Source organism: Ursus arctos, unplaced genomic scaffold (genome assembly GCF_023065955.2).
Source record: "Ursus arctos isolate Adak ecotype North America unplaced genomic scaffold, UrsArc2.0 scaffold_6, whole genome shotgun sequence".
In the NCBI taxonomy this organism is placed as follows: domain Eukaryota; kingdom Metazoa; phylum Chordata; class Mammalia; order Carnivora; family Ursidae; genus Ursus; species Ursus arctos.
In genome coordinates, this window is record NW_026623078.1 from 24,948,947 (window position 1) to 24,968,280 (window position 19,334).

The 19,334-nt window shown below is 38.6% G+C and overlaps 2 protein-coding genes across 3 annotated transcripts in view; one reads left to right on the plus strand and one right to left on the minus strand.

Annotated features, from left to right (window-relative positions):
• ARFGEF1 (ADP ribosylation factor guanine nucleotide exchange factor 1) overlaps nt 1–11,390 on the minus strand; it is a 155,344-nt gene extending 143,954 nt beyond the window's left edge. For both annotated transcript variants that reach the window (XM_026495932.4, XM_057308132.1), the window contains exon 1: nt 11,012–11,390. In XM_026495932.4, the coding sequence (XP_026351717.2) occupies nt 11,012–11,135 (124 nt within the window). In that variant the 5' untranslated portion in view covers nt 11,136–11,390. The remainder of the gene's footprint in view (nt 1–11,011) is intronic.
• LOC130542958 (translation initiation factor IF-2-like) lies at nt 11,134–14,968 on the plus strand. Its single transcript, XM_057308162.1, has 3 exons — nt 11,134–11,157; nt 11,218–12,176; nt 13,152–14,968. The coding sequence occupies exons 1-2, from the start codon at nt 11,134–11,136 to the stop codon at nt 12,064–12,066; spliced, it is 873 nt and encodes a 290-aa protein (XP_057164145.1). The 3' UTR covers nt 12,067–12,176; nt 13,152–14,968.
• The last annotated feature ends 4,366 nt before the right edge of the window (nt 14,969–19,334 follow it).

Sequence of the window (19,334 nt, forward strand, 5' to 3'; positions counted from 1 at the left end):
TTGCCATTCAAGAGTCTTCTCCAATAGCCATAGAAATGGGGGTTGGAGCGAGAACAGAGAGAATAAAATAACTTTCACTTCATATATACAAACACAGAGATTCATCACTGCATTTATAAAAACAAATACATTTTAAGTTTAATTTCTGTCCATGTATCTTGTAGCAAAACAGTCATAGTTTTATAGTATTCACTATGAAACTTCTGTTCTCTAATCATAATAAAATCCCTATTTTGGACACTGATATATATTTTAAAAGCTTACTTATTAAGTCTTAATTGTTAATTTAATTATTAACTGGTATCAAACATATTACACTTTTTCTTTTTTTTTTTTACACTTTATTTCTATTCATTATTAGAAGATCCATGTGGTTCCATTTTCATTTCTAAAGATACAACTAGCACATTAGAAATTACACATAAGCTTTGGCTTGTCAACGCATTAACACATTCTCAATTACTATGTAAGAATTAAAATTTAGGGAACAAAGCATGAGAACCCAACAAAATAGGTAAAATAACTTCCTTCAACCTATAATACTTTTTATTTTATATATAAAAATAAAATGTAAGGCTAAGCATTTATTGATAAAATGCTAAAAGTAGGCATTAAAGAACAAAAAATAAAATACTAAAATACGGGGTAAAAGCAATATTATAAAAAAATAAATAAGAGACGAGGACTAATCAATCCTACCAGATACCATGTTAGGCACTATGCTAATAAAAATTGAGAATGATCAATAATATAAGAAGTAATAAAATGCTTTTTAACTTCATAACTGCTTTTTACCACCTGACTATCAATTCAAAGGGAGAAAATGAACCTATTAAATACCTGCTATTATACCCTAATAAATTCAAGAAGATAAGCACCAAAAAAAGTCAAAATCTGTAAGAAACAAAAGTATACACATTCTAATAATAAAGAGGAGTTTTAGGTCTTTGTTTTCTACTTTTAGAATAGAAAAAAAAAACTGCAAAGGAAAGATGAAAAGGAATGGTTACATAAAAATAGGTCAAAACCAATAAATCTAAAGAGAATGAATACTCTTGTCTTGCTCAGCAGATGGCTGTGTACTTGCACCCAGCACAGGTAGAGTACATTTATGACAATTCTACCTAAGGAACAAGAGCCATAACGATCACACTCTAACCCAGCAAACCCAATCTTAGTGTTTACTGTAAATAATTCCGCACACATAACACTAAATGAATCTTGCAGGGATTAATAAAAAATATATGTATATAAAAAGTCTGTGTAGCAAAATTTAAATGTAAATGTCCCCAAACTCAAAAAACACTTTAGAACAGGACACAGGGATGCCTGGGTGGCTCAGTGGGTTAAGTATCCACCTTCAGCTCAGATTATGATCTCAGGGTCCCGGGATCCAGCCCAGAGTCAGGCTCCCTGCTCAGTGGGGAGCCTGCTTCCCCCCTCTTCCCTGATTGTGCTATCTCTGTCTCTCTCAAATAAATAAAATCTTAAAAACAAACACACACACACAAAACAGGACACATTATTAAAATGCTCGGTAGAAAGACAAAATACATATATGGAAAATGCATATGAAATAATGATGAGAGACTATACAACTGAAAATTATGACAATTACACAAAAATTGTATTTATTTATTTAAGTTTTATTTACTTACTTTAGAGAGAGAGCATGGGCATACTGGGGTGGGAGCAAGGGGAGAGGGAGAAACATAATTTCAAGTAGACTCCTGCTGAGCAAAGAGACCCATACAGGGCTGGATCTCACAACCCTGAGATCATGACCTGAGCCAAAATCAACAGTTGGACAATTAACCAACTGAGCCACCCAGGCACCCCACAGTAATTATATACTTATGAAAGCCACTGAGTTTATGGAGACTCATTTGACTGTTTAAACACATATATGGTACACTCAATAAAGGAAGCTCAAATCAAACTGGGTCTGAAAAGTTAGGATAAAGAGAACTTTTATTAGTTTTCTAGGGCTGTGTTAACAAATTATACCACAAACTTGGTGGCTTAGAACAACAGAAATTTGTTCTCACGGTTCTGGAGCCCAGATATCTGAGCTATACTATCTCTGAAGGCTCCAGGAAATAATTCTTACTTCTTTCCAGCTTCTGGTGTCTACAGGCGTTCCTTGGCTTATTTATGGCAGCATAACTCCATAAATATAAACAACCAATTATTTTTAGGTATAACAAAGTCTTACTTCCTATAAGATAACACTTTAATAAAATTTTGTTTTTATTTCAATTCTTTTTTTTTTTTTAAAGATTTTATTTATTTATTTGACAGAGATAGAGATAGCCAGCGAGAGAGGGAACACAAGCAGGGGGAAGGGAGAGGAAGAAGCAGGCTCATAGCGGAGGAGCCCGACGTGGGGCTCGATCCCATAATGCCGGGATCACGCCCTGAGCCGAAGGCAGACGCTTAACCGCTGTGCCACCCAGGCGCCCCTATTTCAATTCTTAAAATGATTTGGAAATGCTATAAAATATTAAGATAAAAAGAGTATTTTTTAAAAGACAAGGAACTCAAGTACTGCCAGAATCCTTGGGAATGTCACAGGGCACTTGAATTTTCCAAATGGCTTAAATTATTAAAATCTTACTTTAAAATTTTGTTTAAAATCTTACATACAAAGAAACACACACGAATCTGGTTGACTTAAGCAAAACACAAAATAAAATGTTTTTTTGTATGACAGACTCAGAGATGCCATTATTAACATAGTACATTACTACCTTGAGAGTCACTGATATGTAAAGAGCAGTACACTTCTGTACCGCTGTTAGATAGTCGTTTCTTTGTTATGTATTTTGCCCTTTCTCTTTCTTAACAGTAACTTTGTTGCCATGGAGGCCCTTCTTTCCCTTTTTGTAATTTGTAAACAAAGATTTGTGGGTAAGGGTGCACGTCAGGTCTACCACATTAGGACAAAAAGACTCACTCATATCCTAATTCTACCAAACACAAGCTCTAAACATCAGTTTCTTCATTTGCAAACCGCAGATAATAATAGCACCTAAACATACAGGGTTGTTTAGAGGACAAACTGAGATAAAGACAATAAAGTAACTGGCACAGAACTTGGCATACAATAAACAATAAATGTAAACTATTTCTTTTTCCTTCTTATTACTGCCTTAGAAATTAACTACCTCAATTTTTGAAGACTACATCTGTGTGTGTGTGTGTGTGTGTGTGTGTGTGTGTGTGTGTGTGGTATGTTGTCAGAATAAAGTCTGGAAAAAACATCTCAAAAAGTTAATAGTGTTTCAAAGAAATAACACTTCATATCAACTAAGATGGCAAAAATAAAAGACAGTAATAATGTCTGGCCAGCAAGGACGCATGAGAAACCCTCCTACGTTGCTGATAGGGATATAAAAGGGTGCAGCCACTTTGGAAAACAACTTCGTTTCTTAAAAAGTTAAACACAGATTTATCATATGACACAGCAATTCTACTCTTAGGTAGTAACTATGTAAAAGAAAAATTTAGGTCCACATAAAGACTTACACTCAAATATTCACAGTAGCATTATTCATTCAACCCAAATGTCCATCAACTGGTGAATAAACAAAATGTGGTCATCCACACTCTGGCATACTGTTCATTAATAAAAAGAAATAAAATACTGATACATGCTACAACATGAATGAACCTCAAAACATTACACTGAATCAAAGAAGCCAGACACAAAAGACCCTATCTGTACGATGATACTTGAAAGAAATAGACAGAAAAGGTTAATCTAGACACAAGAAGCAGATTAGTGGATACCTAGAGCTGCAGGTGGTATCAGGGATTAACTGTAAACAGGCACTAGGGATCCTACTGGGGTAATGGAAGTGTTCTGAAACTGGATTATGGTTATGGCTGGATAACTCAATGAATTTAGTAAAAATCATTACATTTAAAATGGGCAGATTTGGGGACGTCTGACTGGCTCAGTCAGAAGAGCATGCAACTCTTGATCTTGGGGTTGTGAGTTTGAGCCCCATGTTCGTTGTGGAGATTAAATAATTTTTTTAAATGGGCAGATTTTATACTATATTTTATACTATATTTTATACTAAAGTTAGCAATGGCTATCTTCACCTAACAGTGTCATGGGTGACTTTCTCCCCCCAGTATTACTTTGAAAATGGTTTGAAGAAAAGGTTTTGTTTATTTGAAACAAACAAAAAGAGTAAACTGCCAAATATTGGATCTATGTATAATTAAAAGTGAACAGGGTAAAGTGAACAGGGTAAAGACACTGGGATTCTCCTCTGAATAAAGTACTTGGCCTTCATGATACCTATTTTGCTTATATTTTTATTATTTCTCATTCCTTAGCAACGTTCTAGATAGATAAAGTTATTCAACAACTAAGTGATTCAAAGTTGAGAGAAAAATATTAAATGCCCCACATGAATTTTTCTACAGATACTTCCAGAGGTAATACCGTGATATGAAATATTTTATAGATTGTTTCTCACAATCTTTCCTGGATGAGAAGATAACATAGGCTATATAGACCTATGTAGTTATGCCAAGTCTAAATTTAAGCAAAACAAAAATACTAAAAGAACACAAACCTTTTAAATACTTGGTCACAGCACCCTTTATTAAAGAACTTTTCAAGAGACTCACACACACACACACCTCAGAATAACTATTTTCTAGATTTATGAAACCAGCTCTTCATTTGACTGTTTAAACACATACAAGTGTTTATATAAATGGAAAGCTCAAATCTGAAAAGTTAGGATAAAGAGAACTTTTATTAGTCCTCTAGGGCTGCATTAACAAATTACCACAAACCTGTTGGCTTAAAACAGAAATTTCTTCTCACAGTTCCGGAGCCCAGACACCCGAGCTATCCTATCTCTGAAGGCTCCAGGAAAGAATCCTTCTTGCCTCTTCTTAGCTTCTGGTGACTACAGGCGTTCCTTGGCTTATTTATGACAGCATAACTCCAATTTCTACCTCCATTTTCACATGGCCTTCTTCCTTCATGTGTCTCCCTGTCCCTTCCTCCACTTGTAAGGACACCAGTCACTGGATTTAGGATCCACCCTAAATCCAAGATGATTTCATCTGCAGATCCTCAACTAAGTAAATCTGCAAAGATCCTATCCCCAAAAGGGACTAGGCCAGTTGCTGATTAACTATGTTAAAAAGTTCATTCTCTTAGGAAAATACCTCACCGAAAAAACCTAACAATTCAAGTTTAAAATTGTTTTGTACATTCTCAGTTGGAAATATCCTATCATTTTAATCGTGTCCTTTTCTCAGTAGAAAACATCCTATTATATTATCAGGAAATTCTATCATTAAAAAACTTATAAAATACATATAAAGGGTTGGATGACAACCCTTTATATGTTTTACTCTAACAACTTATTGCGCAAAGGTTATTTCTCTCCTGGTGTTCCTCATCATGGTGAATGCCCTAAGAACCCTGTAGCTCTGGCTACTAGACCGTTGTCATACAAGCAACCCACCAGCAAATCCTGTGGACTCCTTGAAAATATATTCCAAATGCAACCAATTCTCACTCTCCCCACCAGCCTAGTATAAATCACTACCAGTGAGCCCTTTAACATGTAAATCTGCTATATCATTCTCTTAAACAAAACTCTCCAGTGGCTTCCATCACAGATACAATAAAATCCAAAGTCGCTCTCCTCTCCTATACCTCTCCCTCCTACCCTCTCTCAGCCACATAAACCTTTCATCCTGGAAAGCACCAATCATACACCTGTCTCACTGTTACCTCTATTTGTTTCATCCAGGTATCTGAAAGGCTGAATCTCTCTTTTCTGTCACTTCTCTGCTGAAATGTCACTTCATAGAAAGGCCTTTCCTGACAACCCTATCTAAAATTGCACTCCTGGGTCATTCTCCCTTTACCCTTCTGAACTACTGCTTCAGAAAATAACAATCCGACAATCCATGTTAGTTTTTTACTGTTAGCCTCAATTAACTAGAAAGTAAGTTCTGTGGAAAGCATGTTTGGTTCAGTGACGTATGACCAGCACTGAAATAATATCTGGCACACACTAGCTCAACTAATATCTAAATGAAGAACATACCTAACTTTGAATGGCGACAATAATTTTTTCATGTATTTTCCCTTTTCAAACATCCCCTCCTCCACTTTGCAGGAATATTATGACAAATATTTCCCCAAATTATTTCCCATTCACAATACATTTTTATTCTGCTTTGAAAAAACAATTACCAACAGACGTTTCTCTACAAGTTAAATATTACCAGGAGAGACAACTAGTTGCTTGCCATTAGATGGGATGGGAAACAAAGAGCTAGTAAGCAAACAGTCCTGTGACCTGATAACGTTCTTCCCAACTGCTCCTTATTTCTGACTTTCTTCACTGTCAACAGAACTGCTTTCCCAAAACACAATGACTGATCTGCAGAATGGTCTCATCTAAGAGCTATTATATCTACTGTATTATATCTATACCTTATCAGTGATTAGGGCCTTTCCTTCCCTTGAACAGTGTCCCAAAGTAAATTCCAAGGACCAATGTTTCACAGAGGTGTTAACAGACACTGAAAAGGGTCAAATAAATTAAGAAAACTTCAATAAGCAAAATAGAGTAGATATCTTTCTTAGAAGACTTTTCAGAATCTCAACTATGTTAATGTGCACTGTAAATCTTCACAATGGAAAGAATATACACTGAAACCCAAACTTATTTTTTTCAACTCAAACTCAACAGAATCTTTCATCAATCATTTAATTTCATTACTCTTTTTTCCTAGCTATCTCAAAAAATCTGGCAGCCTGACTTACTGAAAACACCTTTTACCTTAGATATCGAAGGAGGTTTAAAAGGAGATTTGCTAAAGGATTTAAATTACAATTAAAATGTTCACTGCAGGATATTATTTAGGAATAAATCACTTTTTTTTCATAAAAGTGAAGAGTAACAAAAATTGTATTACCAAAAGTAGCATAAAATTGGGGTCAACAGCACTCAAGTAATTCCCCTCCACCTACATATCCCTTTTTTATAACACTGCTAACCAAAATAAGGGTGGGATTGGAGGTACAGAAAGAAGTTCTATAAATTTTTAGACTATATTTACATTTCTAGGAGTAACTATAACTATGGGTAACAGACTCCTAAATAAAAAAACTAAATCAGTAGGATCACTTTAGGATATGATAAACAACACAAATTCATATGCTGTCTGATGCAAAAATTACTTTCCTCACAAGTCTTCTTTCCTCCATCATTCTCCCATATCTCAAGGGATTGCACCCTCATGAATGCCCCTGCATGCCTCCCTTGCCTCTAAAACTTTCTTGTGATCACCTTTTCACTCCTATTCTATATCAGTGCCAGCTCCCAACCTTGAACTAGTTCATCCTAACATTTGCAGAATATCTTTGTCGGTATCTGATGTGAGAAGCAGAAGTTGAACTAGTCATAGCCCTAACATCAAAGAAACTCCTGAAACTTAAAGGCCTGACTGGAATATAGCCCGAATGTACCCTCCCCGTGAGACAAACAATGCTACCTTCAAGTCCCATCCTGCAACAATCCTAAATTTTTTGAAACTAAAAATAGCTCAGCTGTTGTCTCATCTGCCAGCAGATGGCCAGACTATTTTTAATTCAGGATTCTAGAGAGCAGGAATGGATCAAGCTAAGCTAGGGCAGCCTAGAAGCCCTCTGCAGAGTTGTCTTAGCAGCAGAGAGCTGTAGTGGGGCAGGTACCAAGAGAGGGCAACCTGGAGCTGTTCTTGGGCCTGTGGGCTTCACACTGATTCTAACAATGTACATGTGAAGGGGTTTTTTGTTTCTTAACCATTCTTTACTTCAAAATCAAGTCTGAAATGTAAGATAATATGATAAAAATTTTAAATAATCTGCATACCCTTTAAAGTTTTCATTATTTTTCTTTTTATGAAAATAAAATGAAATTTCCTTTATGTAGTATCTTTGAGAATGAATTTTGTTTTTAATAAAGTGAAATCTCCCCTAATCTTGATAAGGTGTGCTAAAAGTTTTACTTTAATCAAAAAAATAACACTTTCTTAAGAATATGTGATGAACTATAATTTCATTAGTATTATTTACAGAAAATCTATTTATAACTGGCCATTCTTAAAAAGGTAACAGAATTTTGAATACCAGTGCTCTGAAATCTCCTCACATGCCATTAAAATGATTTTAAAACACAAAAGGATTAAAAGTCTGACATACTATATACTTTCCTGTTTACCCTCTCTCTCCCTTCAGCTCCTCAGTAGGTGCTCAATAAATATTTGGGGGTGGGGAGGAGGAAGAATGCAGGCAAGTATAAGGGTTATTTAGAAAGTATATTTAAAAGATTATAGCACTTGCTTCTAAGCTTCCACCATCCAGCTCCTACCCACTCACAACCTAGCCTAGATCATGGATGACCAAACCAGTCCATTCCTGTTTACCTTCCCATTCCTGCTTGAGGGCCACAAAGATTTGTATCAAGAGACCAAAGTGGGTCTGGATTCTCAATAGTGATGAGCAAAGAGGAGATTTATAATAATTTCTAGAGACAATACATATTTGAAGACACCATCTTACTGTAAAACATTATACTTTCTGTAAAAATGAAAGGGGTTGTCCCTACCAATTTATGTTTGTGATAATGTAGATGGATGACTAGAAGAAAAGAGACAAAGTTCATCCAACAGAGATCCACTACCTTGAGATCTGCTTAATGAGATTCTGCAGGAGACTAAATGTAACTTTTATAAAATGTGAGAAAAAGCCTTATATATCTTTTAAAAAGTACTGTGTTGCCCAGCCTCTGCCTGGGTAGTCACATTCCTCATAATAAGCTTCTTCTAACTATATGGAAGAGGCAGGCAAAAAAGTAAAACCAGCAAAATCTGCAACAGACAATTCCTAGCACACCTAACACACACACTACCAAGTAGCTCCTACATCTAGACGGCAAGGACCAAGCCCTCTAAAGATGCCAATCAAGAAGGGCAGGAATACTCGGCGCACAAATTCACCAAACTGCGTTCACGTTCGTGGCAGATTACAGGGGATGTAACCTTACAATAATTAAGTTCAATATCCTAATTTATAAGGAAGGAAACTAACGTCAAAGGACTTGACTATACTGCAAGGTAACAGAACTGGGGATCCCAGATTCTCCTTCCACAGAACTCTCCATTAAAACATGCTCAACTTATACTGGCATTTTGGAGAGGAAAAAAAAATAGTATACAAAATACACTGCATTTCATCAGTCTAATACTTGTAATTTAGTATACTAAAAACATAATTAACAAGGAAAATCAAGTCTCAAACTAAAACTAAAACTAAAAAAAATAGTATACAAAATACACTGCATTTCATCAGTCTAATACTTGTAATTTAGTATACTAAATACTTGTAAAACATAATTAACATCAGTCTAATACTTGTAATTTAGTATACTAAATACTTGTAAAACATAATTAACAAGGAAAATCAAGTCTCAAACTAAAACTTTAGTTTGATTTTCTTAAATTCTTTAATCTGCAAGTTATTTATAAACCCACACATAATTCGTTTAAGAACTCAAAATCATTTCTTCCCTCATCCCACCCCAATTTAATAATTATTCCTTTTGGCACCACATAAATTCAATTTTTATCACTATGCAATGTCTTCTCATCCACCTAGAACAGTCTTTCATTAGCTACAAGAATTAAAAAGATGAACTTCTGATTCACGAAGGGCCAAAAACTAAATTTAAACCCACTATACCACAGATTCAAAAAAATTATAATGAAATTTCTTCAGTAATGTTTTTTGTAACATCACCTTAAAATATCTAAAAGAGAAAGAAAAACAGTATAGCTTATAGTAGCAAGTTTAAAAAGTACTCTATTTTAATAATTAAAAAGCTTTTCCTGTCCTTCACCTTTTACTTTAGCACACATTTAAGTTATTCTGGATTTTTGCCCCTTCAAGAACACTTTTTTCCAAAGCCCATTTAACAAACTTAATTTTCTTGTCAATTTGATATAGTCTAATTCCACTGCTATAAAATAAAAACAAAAGCATTAGGAATTCATCTGTGTGTTAAGTGTCCTGGTCTTTCCTTAAACGATTTCATCTTTGATGGATGCAATAGATGTATCACTTCCCCTTTTTTAACAATTCCTCATCTGCCTGTCCTCGCTATAGGTATTGTTTGGATTTACTCTGTTATGGGCTTCAATACACTAGATCTCCTCCGTCTGAACTATAAATCAGAATTCAAGCTTGAGAGCAGCTGCCACTGTCCAGACATGTGGCTGGTGGGTGTCATTGTCTTTTTTCATTTTTCCCATTTCAAACCCTCCCCTGTCACTAAACCCAGCATATTGAAAGGTCCTTCCCTTCCTCGCTTTTATATCTCCACCCCCACCCTTTAACCTCTGGTCTTGTTCTTCCAGGTCAGCCCAGTCACATACAACATCACTCTGTTTTTCCTGTGGCGGAAGCGGAGAGATGTCAGAATGGGCCACACGTCTTGCAGACCCCTTGTCAAGACTGTCAACAAGGGAACAACTTCGGCCTATCTTCCCAAAGTACCACGCCAAACGACAAAGTTATCAAAATTACGATACGGAACCCTTCCCACGCCCAATCTTGACAAATCAGCTCTACCTCAATTTCCAAGCTAATAAACAGCAGCTCATCTTCTGCTCATCACAAAGGGTGCTAGCCTGTCCGCACCGCACGGTCCACCAACAAAATCTCGTACTCTCAAGTCGATTCCAAGCCCTGCTGCGTTCCCCGAACCCAGCTAACTGCCCTTCCTCCTCCACCCTGCCTCTGCCCCATATCCAGCTAACGAGTTACTGTCAACTCCAGCCGGGGAGCAAAGAGCTTCGCTAGGGCTCCCTGAGGTCAGTGGCGCCGGCCTTGGGCAGCCCCAGACGACCCCACCTCCCGCGGCTGCTCCCGCGCCGCCGCGCCCCCCCCCCCCCCGCCCCGGGCCTCCTCCCCGCTCACCTAACGCCACCTCGCACGCTTTGCGCAGCTGGGAGTGATGCGCCTTCTTCACTTCCTTGTCGGCCAAAATCTTCTCCAGGGCCCGGGTCAGGAACATGTTCTTCGTCTTCTTCCCCTCATACATGGACGCAGAGAAGGAGGCGGCGGCTCGTCCGACCCGCGGCTCCCAGTGGCTGGAGGGGAGGAGGAGGAGGAGGGGGAGGAAGAGAAGAGAGAAAGGAGAGGGGGTGGAAGTGGGGGAAAGGAGGCGTGGAGGGCAGCGGCAGGATCACGAAGGGACGGGCAGGTGGGAGCAGCCGCGGTGCGGGCGAGGGGCGCGGAGGTCTTCACCAGCCCTTGAGAGGCCGCCCCTTGAGGGCCGCGCCCGTCGGGCCGCCGCTTCTCCCGGCCTGGGGTCGCTTCCCGGCCACCCCCCTCACTCGCCCCTCCGGCCCAGGGGCGGCGAGGGAGCCCAGCCCGGGCGGCCGTCTGCCGGGAGCCGAGGGACAAGGCGGCGGCGGCAGCGGCTCAGAAGCCCGGAGAGAGCCCTGCTGCCCTGGCTACTGTGGGGATTAGCACCCGCCGCGGCCGCGGACTGGCCTCCATCACCGCCGACCTGCCCCGGCCGCCATGTTGGGAGGAAACGACGCGTCACGCAGCGGCCGAACGGCTGCAGAGGAGGAAGCAGCGGCGGCGGCGCTGCCTGCCCAGAGCTGCCGCGGCGCGGGGAGGCTGGGGGCGGAGGGCGGCGCGGGAGGAGAGGCCCGAGCCGCAGCGCTACGGAGGCCCGGCGGGGCCCCGCCGCCTCCTGCGTTCGCCTGCAGGGCGGCGTGGGGCGTGGCGGGCGTCCTGCGGCGCCGGGCACCTCGGGGCGGCTCCGCTGCGGGGCTGAGGACGCCTGGTACCCTTACTCCCACGGGGTGAAAAGACTTCAGGGTACGCTGCTTCCACTTCTCCGACTTCCTGAAGATCCCGTTAGTGGAAATGTAGTCCTTTCCGCTCTTGGAGTCACGGAAACACCCGCATCGCCCACTCTCAGCCGCACAGCGTTTCCACCTGTCGCGCTCGACTTTTAATTTCCTTACTACGTGTGAGAAACTGCTCTCCAGGACCGTGCCCTCGGACTACCTCAAGGAGGAGTCTCTCTTAGGAAGAGTAAACTAAAACCATTTTGACATGGATTCAGGCATGTTTCACTTTTTTTTTTTTAAATCTCTGTAGGATTAATTGGTAAACTGTAGATTTCAGATCCCTTCTGAATTGAGTCTCAAGTTAAGCCAACAGGTAAATGTTTATGATTGATGAGGACCCTTAGAGTTCCGTGTTTCTCTGCTTTTAATACCAAGATGCAGTCAGGACATGAAAACCAGTTTAAGAATAGAAAAGCTTTAAATATAGATTACCACAAACATGTGACCATGCGTCTGCTTTGGTATCAAAGAATAATTAAAACTTCTACAGTGTTTAATTTAGAGCATACAATTATAAAGAATCCCATAAAATATATGCAAAGAATTTATATGGTGATTTAGGTGCATGTCTTCAAGTTCAAAGCTACTGGTTCCCAAATTGTTCGAGTGTCTCTCACTTCTGATCCGTTCTATTGCCTTGACTAGGGACTCGTCCTAATGCAATCATCCAAACCCACGAATAGAGAGGCTGTGAAGTGACAAGACTTAGGACAAGCTAAAAACCATGGGAAATAAAAATGGAAACTTTGAAGGTGATCCTAAATTAAAGTGGGCACATAGATTAATTTTTAAAACTGTGGTGTTTAAAAAAAATAAAAATCATAAAATTGTGTTGTTCTGAGAAACATACATAAATTCATTAATTTCATTTTAAAGAGTATTTCTAGATTCCTGGGTATTGGAGATTCAATATACTAGATCAGACATAATTCTGATTTCTATATACACTCAAAGATTATAAAATTTTTTAGAACAAGCTCCATTTCTAATTTATCTTTGTTTCTTCGTTATGCTAGTGTTGCGCCAGGTACTGTTGAAAGCACTAATCGCCAATTCTATTTACTTCCTAAGTACAGAGATATATTATGTTCTCCAGCCTCCCTTGCAGTTAGGTGTAGCCATCTAGATTTAGCTCATTAAAAAAAATAATAATAATTCCACAATCAATCTTCCACGCTGTTTTCCTTCAGTGGCCACATGCTGAAGATGGCAGAGCACAAATTAGAAGAAGCCTGAGTCCCTGAATTACCACTTGGAGGAGAGCCATCCATCCATCAGGAATATTTGTTTCGGACTTTACAGGAGCAAAGTAAATTGTTCAGTTATGTTTAGCAGCTAGCTCTGTCTAAACAAAACATTTGGCGTTCATACAAACAGATCTCTGAACTTAAAGAGCCCAGAGTCTCTTGCATACCACATGTCATATCTGTAATCATCTTGTCTGCTTACTTGTTTATTGATTGGTTATGTTTCCCTCATAAGAGCAAGGACCTCATCTGTCTATTCACTTCTCTATGCCTCACATCCAGTATAGTCATTGGCATAGAGAAGACCTTTAGAATTAACTTGAATAGAAACTTGGATGAATGAAAGATAATGGACTAAGTCAGGAATGATCCTTGCCCCTGTGGAGCGTAGGGTATATGGTAGGAAAAAGGATATTAAACAAGTAAATCACTAGTGAATATATAATTACAAATGTGCTATGTATGATTAAAAAGTAGAATGCTATGAGGAGATCTTTAGATTTTGGATTCAGGGATGGCTTTCATAAAGACGTAACATTTAAACTGAGACCTGAAGGAAGAGTAAAAATTAGCCAAGCTAAGTCAGGCAGTCTTTTGGGGTAAGGGGGAAGCTTGGCAAGTTTCAGGAGCCAAAACAAGGCAGTGTGGCTGAAAGTTATCAAGGCAAAACGGTGCCAGTAAAGATAAAGAGGGAACGAGGTACCAGACCATACAGAACCTTGTAGTCCATGGTAAGGGTTTGGGATTTCATTCTAATAGCAGTAGAAACCTATTGAAAGGTTAAGTAAGGAGTGAAATAAAAGTGGGAACTTAAAAGTAGTCCCTCTGTTGTGTGGAGAATGGGTTGGAAAGGGACAAGAATGGATGTGGGCAGAAAAGTGAGAAGGTGATTACAACAGAGCAGCATGGCATGGGTTAGGATCCAGGACAATGAGGCAGGGTTTTAGAGCTCATGTCCTGCACAAAGATGACAAATGGGGCTGAAGTCCAGCACCAGCATCTGCCCAAGGGAAGGGATTCCTTTTTCTGATTTGCATAAACACTAGACCAGTGGTGTCTGAGTGATGACCATGGAGGCAGAGCAAAGTGGGCAGATTTGAGATATACTTTAGTGGCAGAAGAGACAGGACTTAGCAATGAATTGGAAGGAAGATAAGAGGAAGGAAGAAGTCACAAATGAATGTCATGTTTCTGACTAGAGCCAGAGAATGAGAAGAAATGCTGTTTGTGGAGATGGCCTACACTGGGATAGGAGAAAATTTGAGGGCAAGGGCACACTTTTCAGTTTTAGAAGAATTGACTGCTCTGAGATACGACCTAACCGTCTCAGAAGGAATGGCCTTCATCCTTTCCCCCAGAGGATAATTCATCTTCCTCCTTTGTTGAGTCTAGAACTTCCACCCAAAGTGGGTAGTGATGGGGACAGGTGGTATGCAGCCTTGGGAGGTGGGCATTCTCACTCAACTTGAAATTCATTATAATAACTCTGACCTGCCTGGAGCAAAAAAAAAAGGGGGGGGGGGTAACGACTCTAAAAGAAAGATGTCCTTGGAAGAAAAAGGGTTCAGATAATATTTTTAGTCTCTTATTTGCAAGGATGGGGGGAGATGGGGAAGGAGCAGGAGTTGGGGGGGTACCAGGCTCAGGCAATTTTTACACAAAATGTTGAGTGTATTTCCATGTACATGTTTCCTTTATTATTATCACTGTTTGGTGCTTATCCATCCTATTTAAATAAATTCAGTCTCAGTATTAACTTGCATTTGACTCATTGCTATTTTTAAAACATTCAAATTTTTCTGAAATGCCTATCATTCTCTAAACTTTAAAATATAGTTTTTTTTTTATTTTAAAGATTTTATTTTTATTTATTTGACAGAGACAGCCAGCGAGAGAGGGAACACAAGCAGGGGGTGTGGGAGAGGAAGAAGCAGGCTCCTAGCAGAGGAGCCTGATGTGGGGCTCGATCCCATAACGCCGGGATCACGCCCTGAGCCGAAGGCAGACGCTTAACGACTGCACCACCCAGGCGCCCCTAAAATATAGTTTTCTTATACGATTGTTTTTCCTGAGTCCATTTTTACCCCTCAGTCTACAATCTCACCTCCCTATCACTTAATTGCCCCTCATCATTTTCCCTTTAATCTATAACTTTGCTCTATGTTAGCTGCCTTTTCTCTTTGGATAATATTCCCCCTTTGATTCCAAAGAGTCAAATAATATCCAACATTAAAAGACTTTGACCTGGGTTTTAGCATCTTGGTTGGTGTGTTTTATCATCATCCTTTTATTTATTTCTAATTTTTTAAAAAAGATTTATTCATTTGAGGGGGGTCACATGCCTGGGGGGAAGGGCAAAGGGAGAGGGAGAGAGAGAGAAATCTCAAGTAGACTATCCACTGAGCCCGGAGCCTGCTGTGGGTCTTGATCCCATGACCCAAGATCATGACCTGAGCCAAAATCAGGAGTCTGACACTTAACCAACTGAACCACCCAGCCACCCCATCATCCTTTTAAATATAGATAGAAGTTCAGTATAACATGAAAATTAAATAAAATTTGAGTAAAATTTTAATTAAGGCTGAGCATATCTGATTGATGTTAAAAGCCAATATTTGCTAACATCAAAAATAACATCATGTTCAATTGACTAAAGAAAAGTAGTCTTTCATGTGATCTCTAAATTCTATTAGCTTTCAAAACATTCCATCATCTGACCCTTCTAATTCTCCAACTAATTTCTCTATAGTAATGGTAATAATAATTAACATTTATATAGAGTTGGGGTTTTTTAAAGATTTTATTTATATATTTGACAGAGAGAGAGACAGCCAGCAAGAGAGGGAACACAAGCCGGGGGAGTGGGAGAGGAAGAAGCAGGCTCCCAGCGGAGGAGCCTGATGCAGGGCTCAATCCCAGGACTCCGGGATCACACCCTGAGCCAAAGGCAGACACTTAACGACTGAGCCACCCAGGCGCCCCTATATAGAGCTTATTATGAGGCCGGCATAGTAGCCCAAATGAAGAAGTTTCCATTATTATCCCTGATTTATAGATGAAGAAACAGAATTTAGACAATTTGCCCAGCCATACAATTAATAAGTGGTGGCGCCAGGATTACAGTTTGCAAAGTTTGGCTCCAGAGCTCATAAGCTATACTGCCTCTCTCAACAGTCTGTTCTTTTAACCTTCCCTGCCTACTCCCTCCTCTCCTGAAATACACATGTAGACACACAAGTTCCAGCCCTTTCTTCCTGCAGATCTTCTTCCCTTCCATCCCCACACCATGTACCCATACAAACACAAAGCTGTTCTGCATCGGCAAGTCTTTGTTCATCTTTCAGCAATCCAGAGCACCCACTACCACCTTTCTTTTGTTTGCTGTCCTCAGTGGCTTCCCAACCTTCAAAACTTCATTAAAATCCATCACCTTCTAAGTTCTCTGCTTCTATCTCCAATGGCACCGATCCCTCCTCTCCTTTTAAAGCATCTTCTACCTCACACTTTACACCTAATTCTATATCCATGATAGTGTTTAATGGGACTGCACATTTTTAAAAACCAAGGATATAAGGAAAAATAAAGCAAGCAACTTAGTAAAAGACGGGGAACACTGATTAAACAGAACCATATCAGTTTTGCCGAGACCATAACAATGACATGACTAAAAGGCCATATCCAAAGTAAATCAAGCCTGCTTTCTTGCTTTTCATGTGAACAGGCATATAAGCTAATTTGATATTCCTCTTTTATCAGTCAGCTTGTTTTAATCTTGTTTATTACAGAAATAAGTGAACAGTGCCTTCAGACTCAGAGGTCCTGCTCATTGTTCTGCAGGGAAAGTATCAATACACTGGACAGGGCAGACAGAGGGAGAGCATGGTAGATTGAAGAATTTGATTTAGAAAGAAAAGATAAGAGGAACAAGCAAATTTTTATTAAATAAGAGACTACATTATGATATTTGATAATCACAGTGAAGTTTAAAAAAATAGAATGCTGAGAAAAAAATTACAAATCTAGAGCAGGAAGTTGGAAGTAATAGAATTTTTCATGAATTTTAAATCATCAACTGCTAATGGTTTACAAAATAATAAAACTGAAAGCATTAGCACTTAAATTTCTTTAAAAAAATCTCTAAGTTATATAATTCTCTAGAGGGGTGGAAAGTACTTACTTATAATCCATGATATTATTCTCTCTCTTTCCAGTATATATAGTTATAATTATTCCAGTAAAATCATACTGATGATAACTACTACAGATTAGGTGTTTACTTTATATGAATCCCTTGCAGGAACTCATTTAATCCTTACAACAACTCTGCCATGTGTATGGTATTATTCCTCTTTTACAAATGAGGGGAAAAAAAAACATTAGGGAAGTTAATTGCCCAAGGTTACAGAACTAAATATGTTTGTCACTTTTCAAAGTTCATGCATGCTCTTAATCATTGTTCTATCCTATGGCTAGTCACATATTTGTATATATCCTTTTGAAAATGCTTTTTCACCAATATTATGCCATAATTATTTTAAAGTAGGACCACATCTTTTCTTTCCTTTGAAACTACTCTCACCAACTAGCACACTGAACTGTTAAACATTAATGATTAAGTGGCCATTAATTTTCTGGAGGTAAAGTTTTTAAAAAAATTAGAAATGGGGATTTTTATTAAAAGCCTGCCTTTTAAAGAAATTGAAATGTTTGAAACTTTCTAGAAAAAGAAATCTCTAAGCCCAGTTAGTTTTACTAGTGAATTTTTTTTTTAAGATTTTATTTATTTATTTGACAGAGAGACAGCCGGCAAGAGAGGGAACACAAGCAGGGGGAGTGGGAGAGGAAGAATCAGGCTCCCAGCGGGGCAGGGAGCTTGATGCGGGGCTCGATTCCAGAACACTGGGATCACGCCCTGGGCCGAAGGCAGACGCTTAACGACTGAGCCACCCAAATGCCCCTTACTAGTGAATTCTATTAAATATTTAAAGAAGAAATAACACCAACACCATCTCTTTCAGAAAATAAAAGAGGATGGAACAATTCTCAACTTATTTTATGAGGCCAGCCTAACCCTGAAATCCAAACTCAATAAGAAGTACAAAAAAAGAACTACAGACCAATATCCCCTAAGAATATAAATGTAAAAAAAACAAAATATTGGCAAATCCAATTCACCAATATATCAAAGAATAATATGCCATAACCAGTGGAGGAAAGATGAGGGTTCCTCTTGGGAATGCAGGCTTGTTCAGTATTAGAAAATCAAGCAATGCAATTGACAACACTGGCAAACTAAAAATAACTGTATGATCATATCAATTGTTAGGAAAAAGCATTTGACAACATTGAACATTTATTCGTGATAAAAGCTCTCAGCAAACATTCTCAACGTGATTAAGGACATTTAAAAAGAAAACAAATATAGGCAACATCATACTCAATTGTGACAAAATTCAATGGTAAGATCAGAAACAAGGCAAGGATGTCCATGCTTACTACTCTTATTCAATATCACACTGGAGGTCCTGGTCAATGCAATAAAGCAAGGGAAAGAAAAGCCACGCAGATTGAAATGGAAGAAACAAACTGTTCTCACTGACAGTCAACATAATTAACTGTCTATGTAGAAAATCCAAAGGAATCTACCCAAACTCCTAGAACTTATGATAATTAAGTTTAACAAGGTCAGGATACAGAGTCAATGCATAAAAATCTATTGTATTTTTATATATTATTAATGTACAACTGGAAACCAAAATTTTAAAAATGCCATTTACAATAGAGTCAAAAAATGAAATAAATAAATAAATCTAACAAAACATATACAGGATCCTATGCTGAAAACAAGATGCTGATGAAGGAACTCAAAGAAGACCTAAATAAATGAAAAGATCCATGTTCATGAATTGGAAGACATTGTAAAAATGTCAACTAATCTATAGGTTTAGCACAATTCTAATTCTGTAGTTACAGAGAAGCTTATTATAAAATGTATATGAAAAGGCGAACCATACAAAGTTACAAAAATTTTGGTTTTCTTTTTTTTTTTTTTTTTAAGTTTTTACTTTAATTCCAGTTAACATACAGTGTTATATTAGTTTCAGGTGTGAAATATAGTAATTTGCC

What these genes read in the sequence shown, in the direction of transcription:
- LOC130542958 (XM_057308162.1), top strand. Translation starts at nt 11,134, where the DNA reads ATGGACGCAGAGAAGGAGGCGGCG. An exon ending in ACGCAGAGAAGGAGGCGGCG is followed by an intron (nt 11,158 to 11,217) that starts GCTCGTCCGACC and finishes AGGGGGAGGAAG; the next exon opens with AGAAGAGAGAAAGGAGAGGG.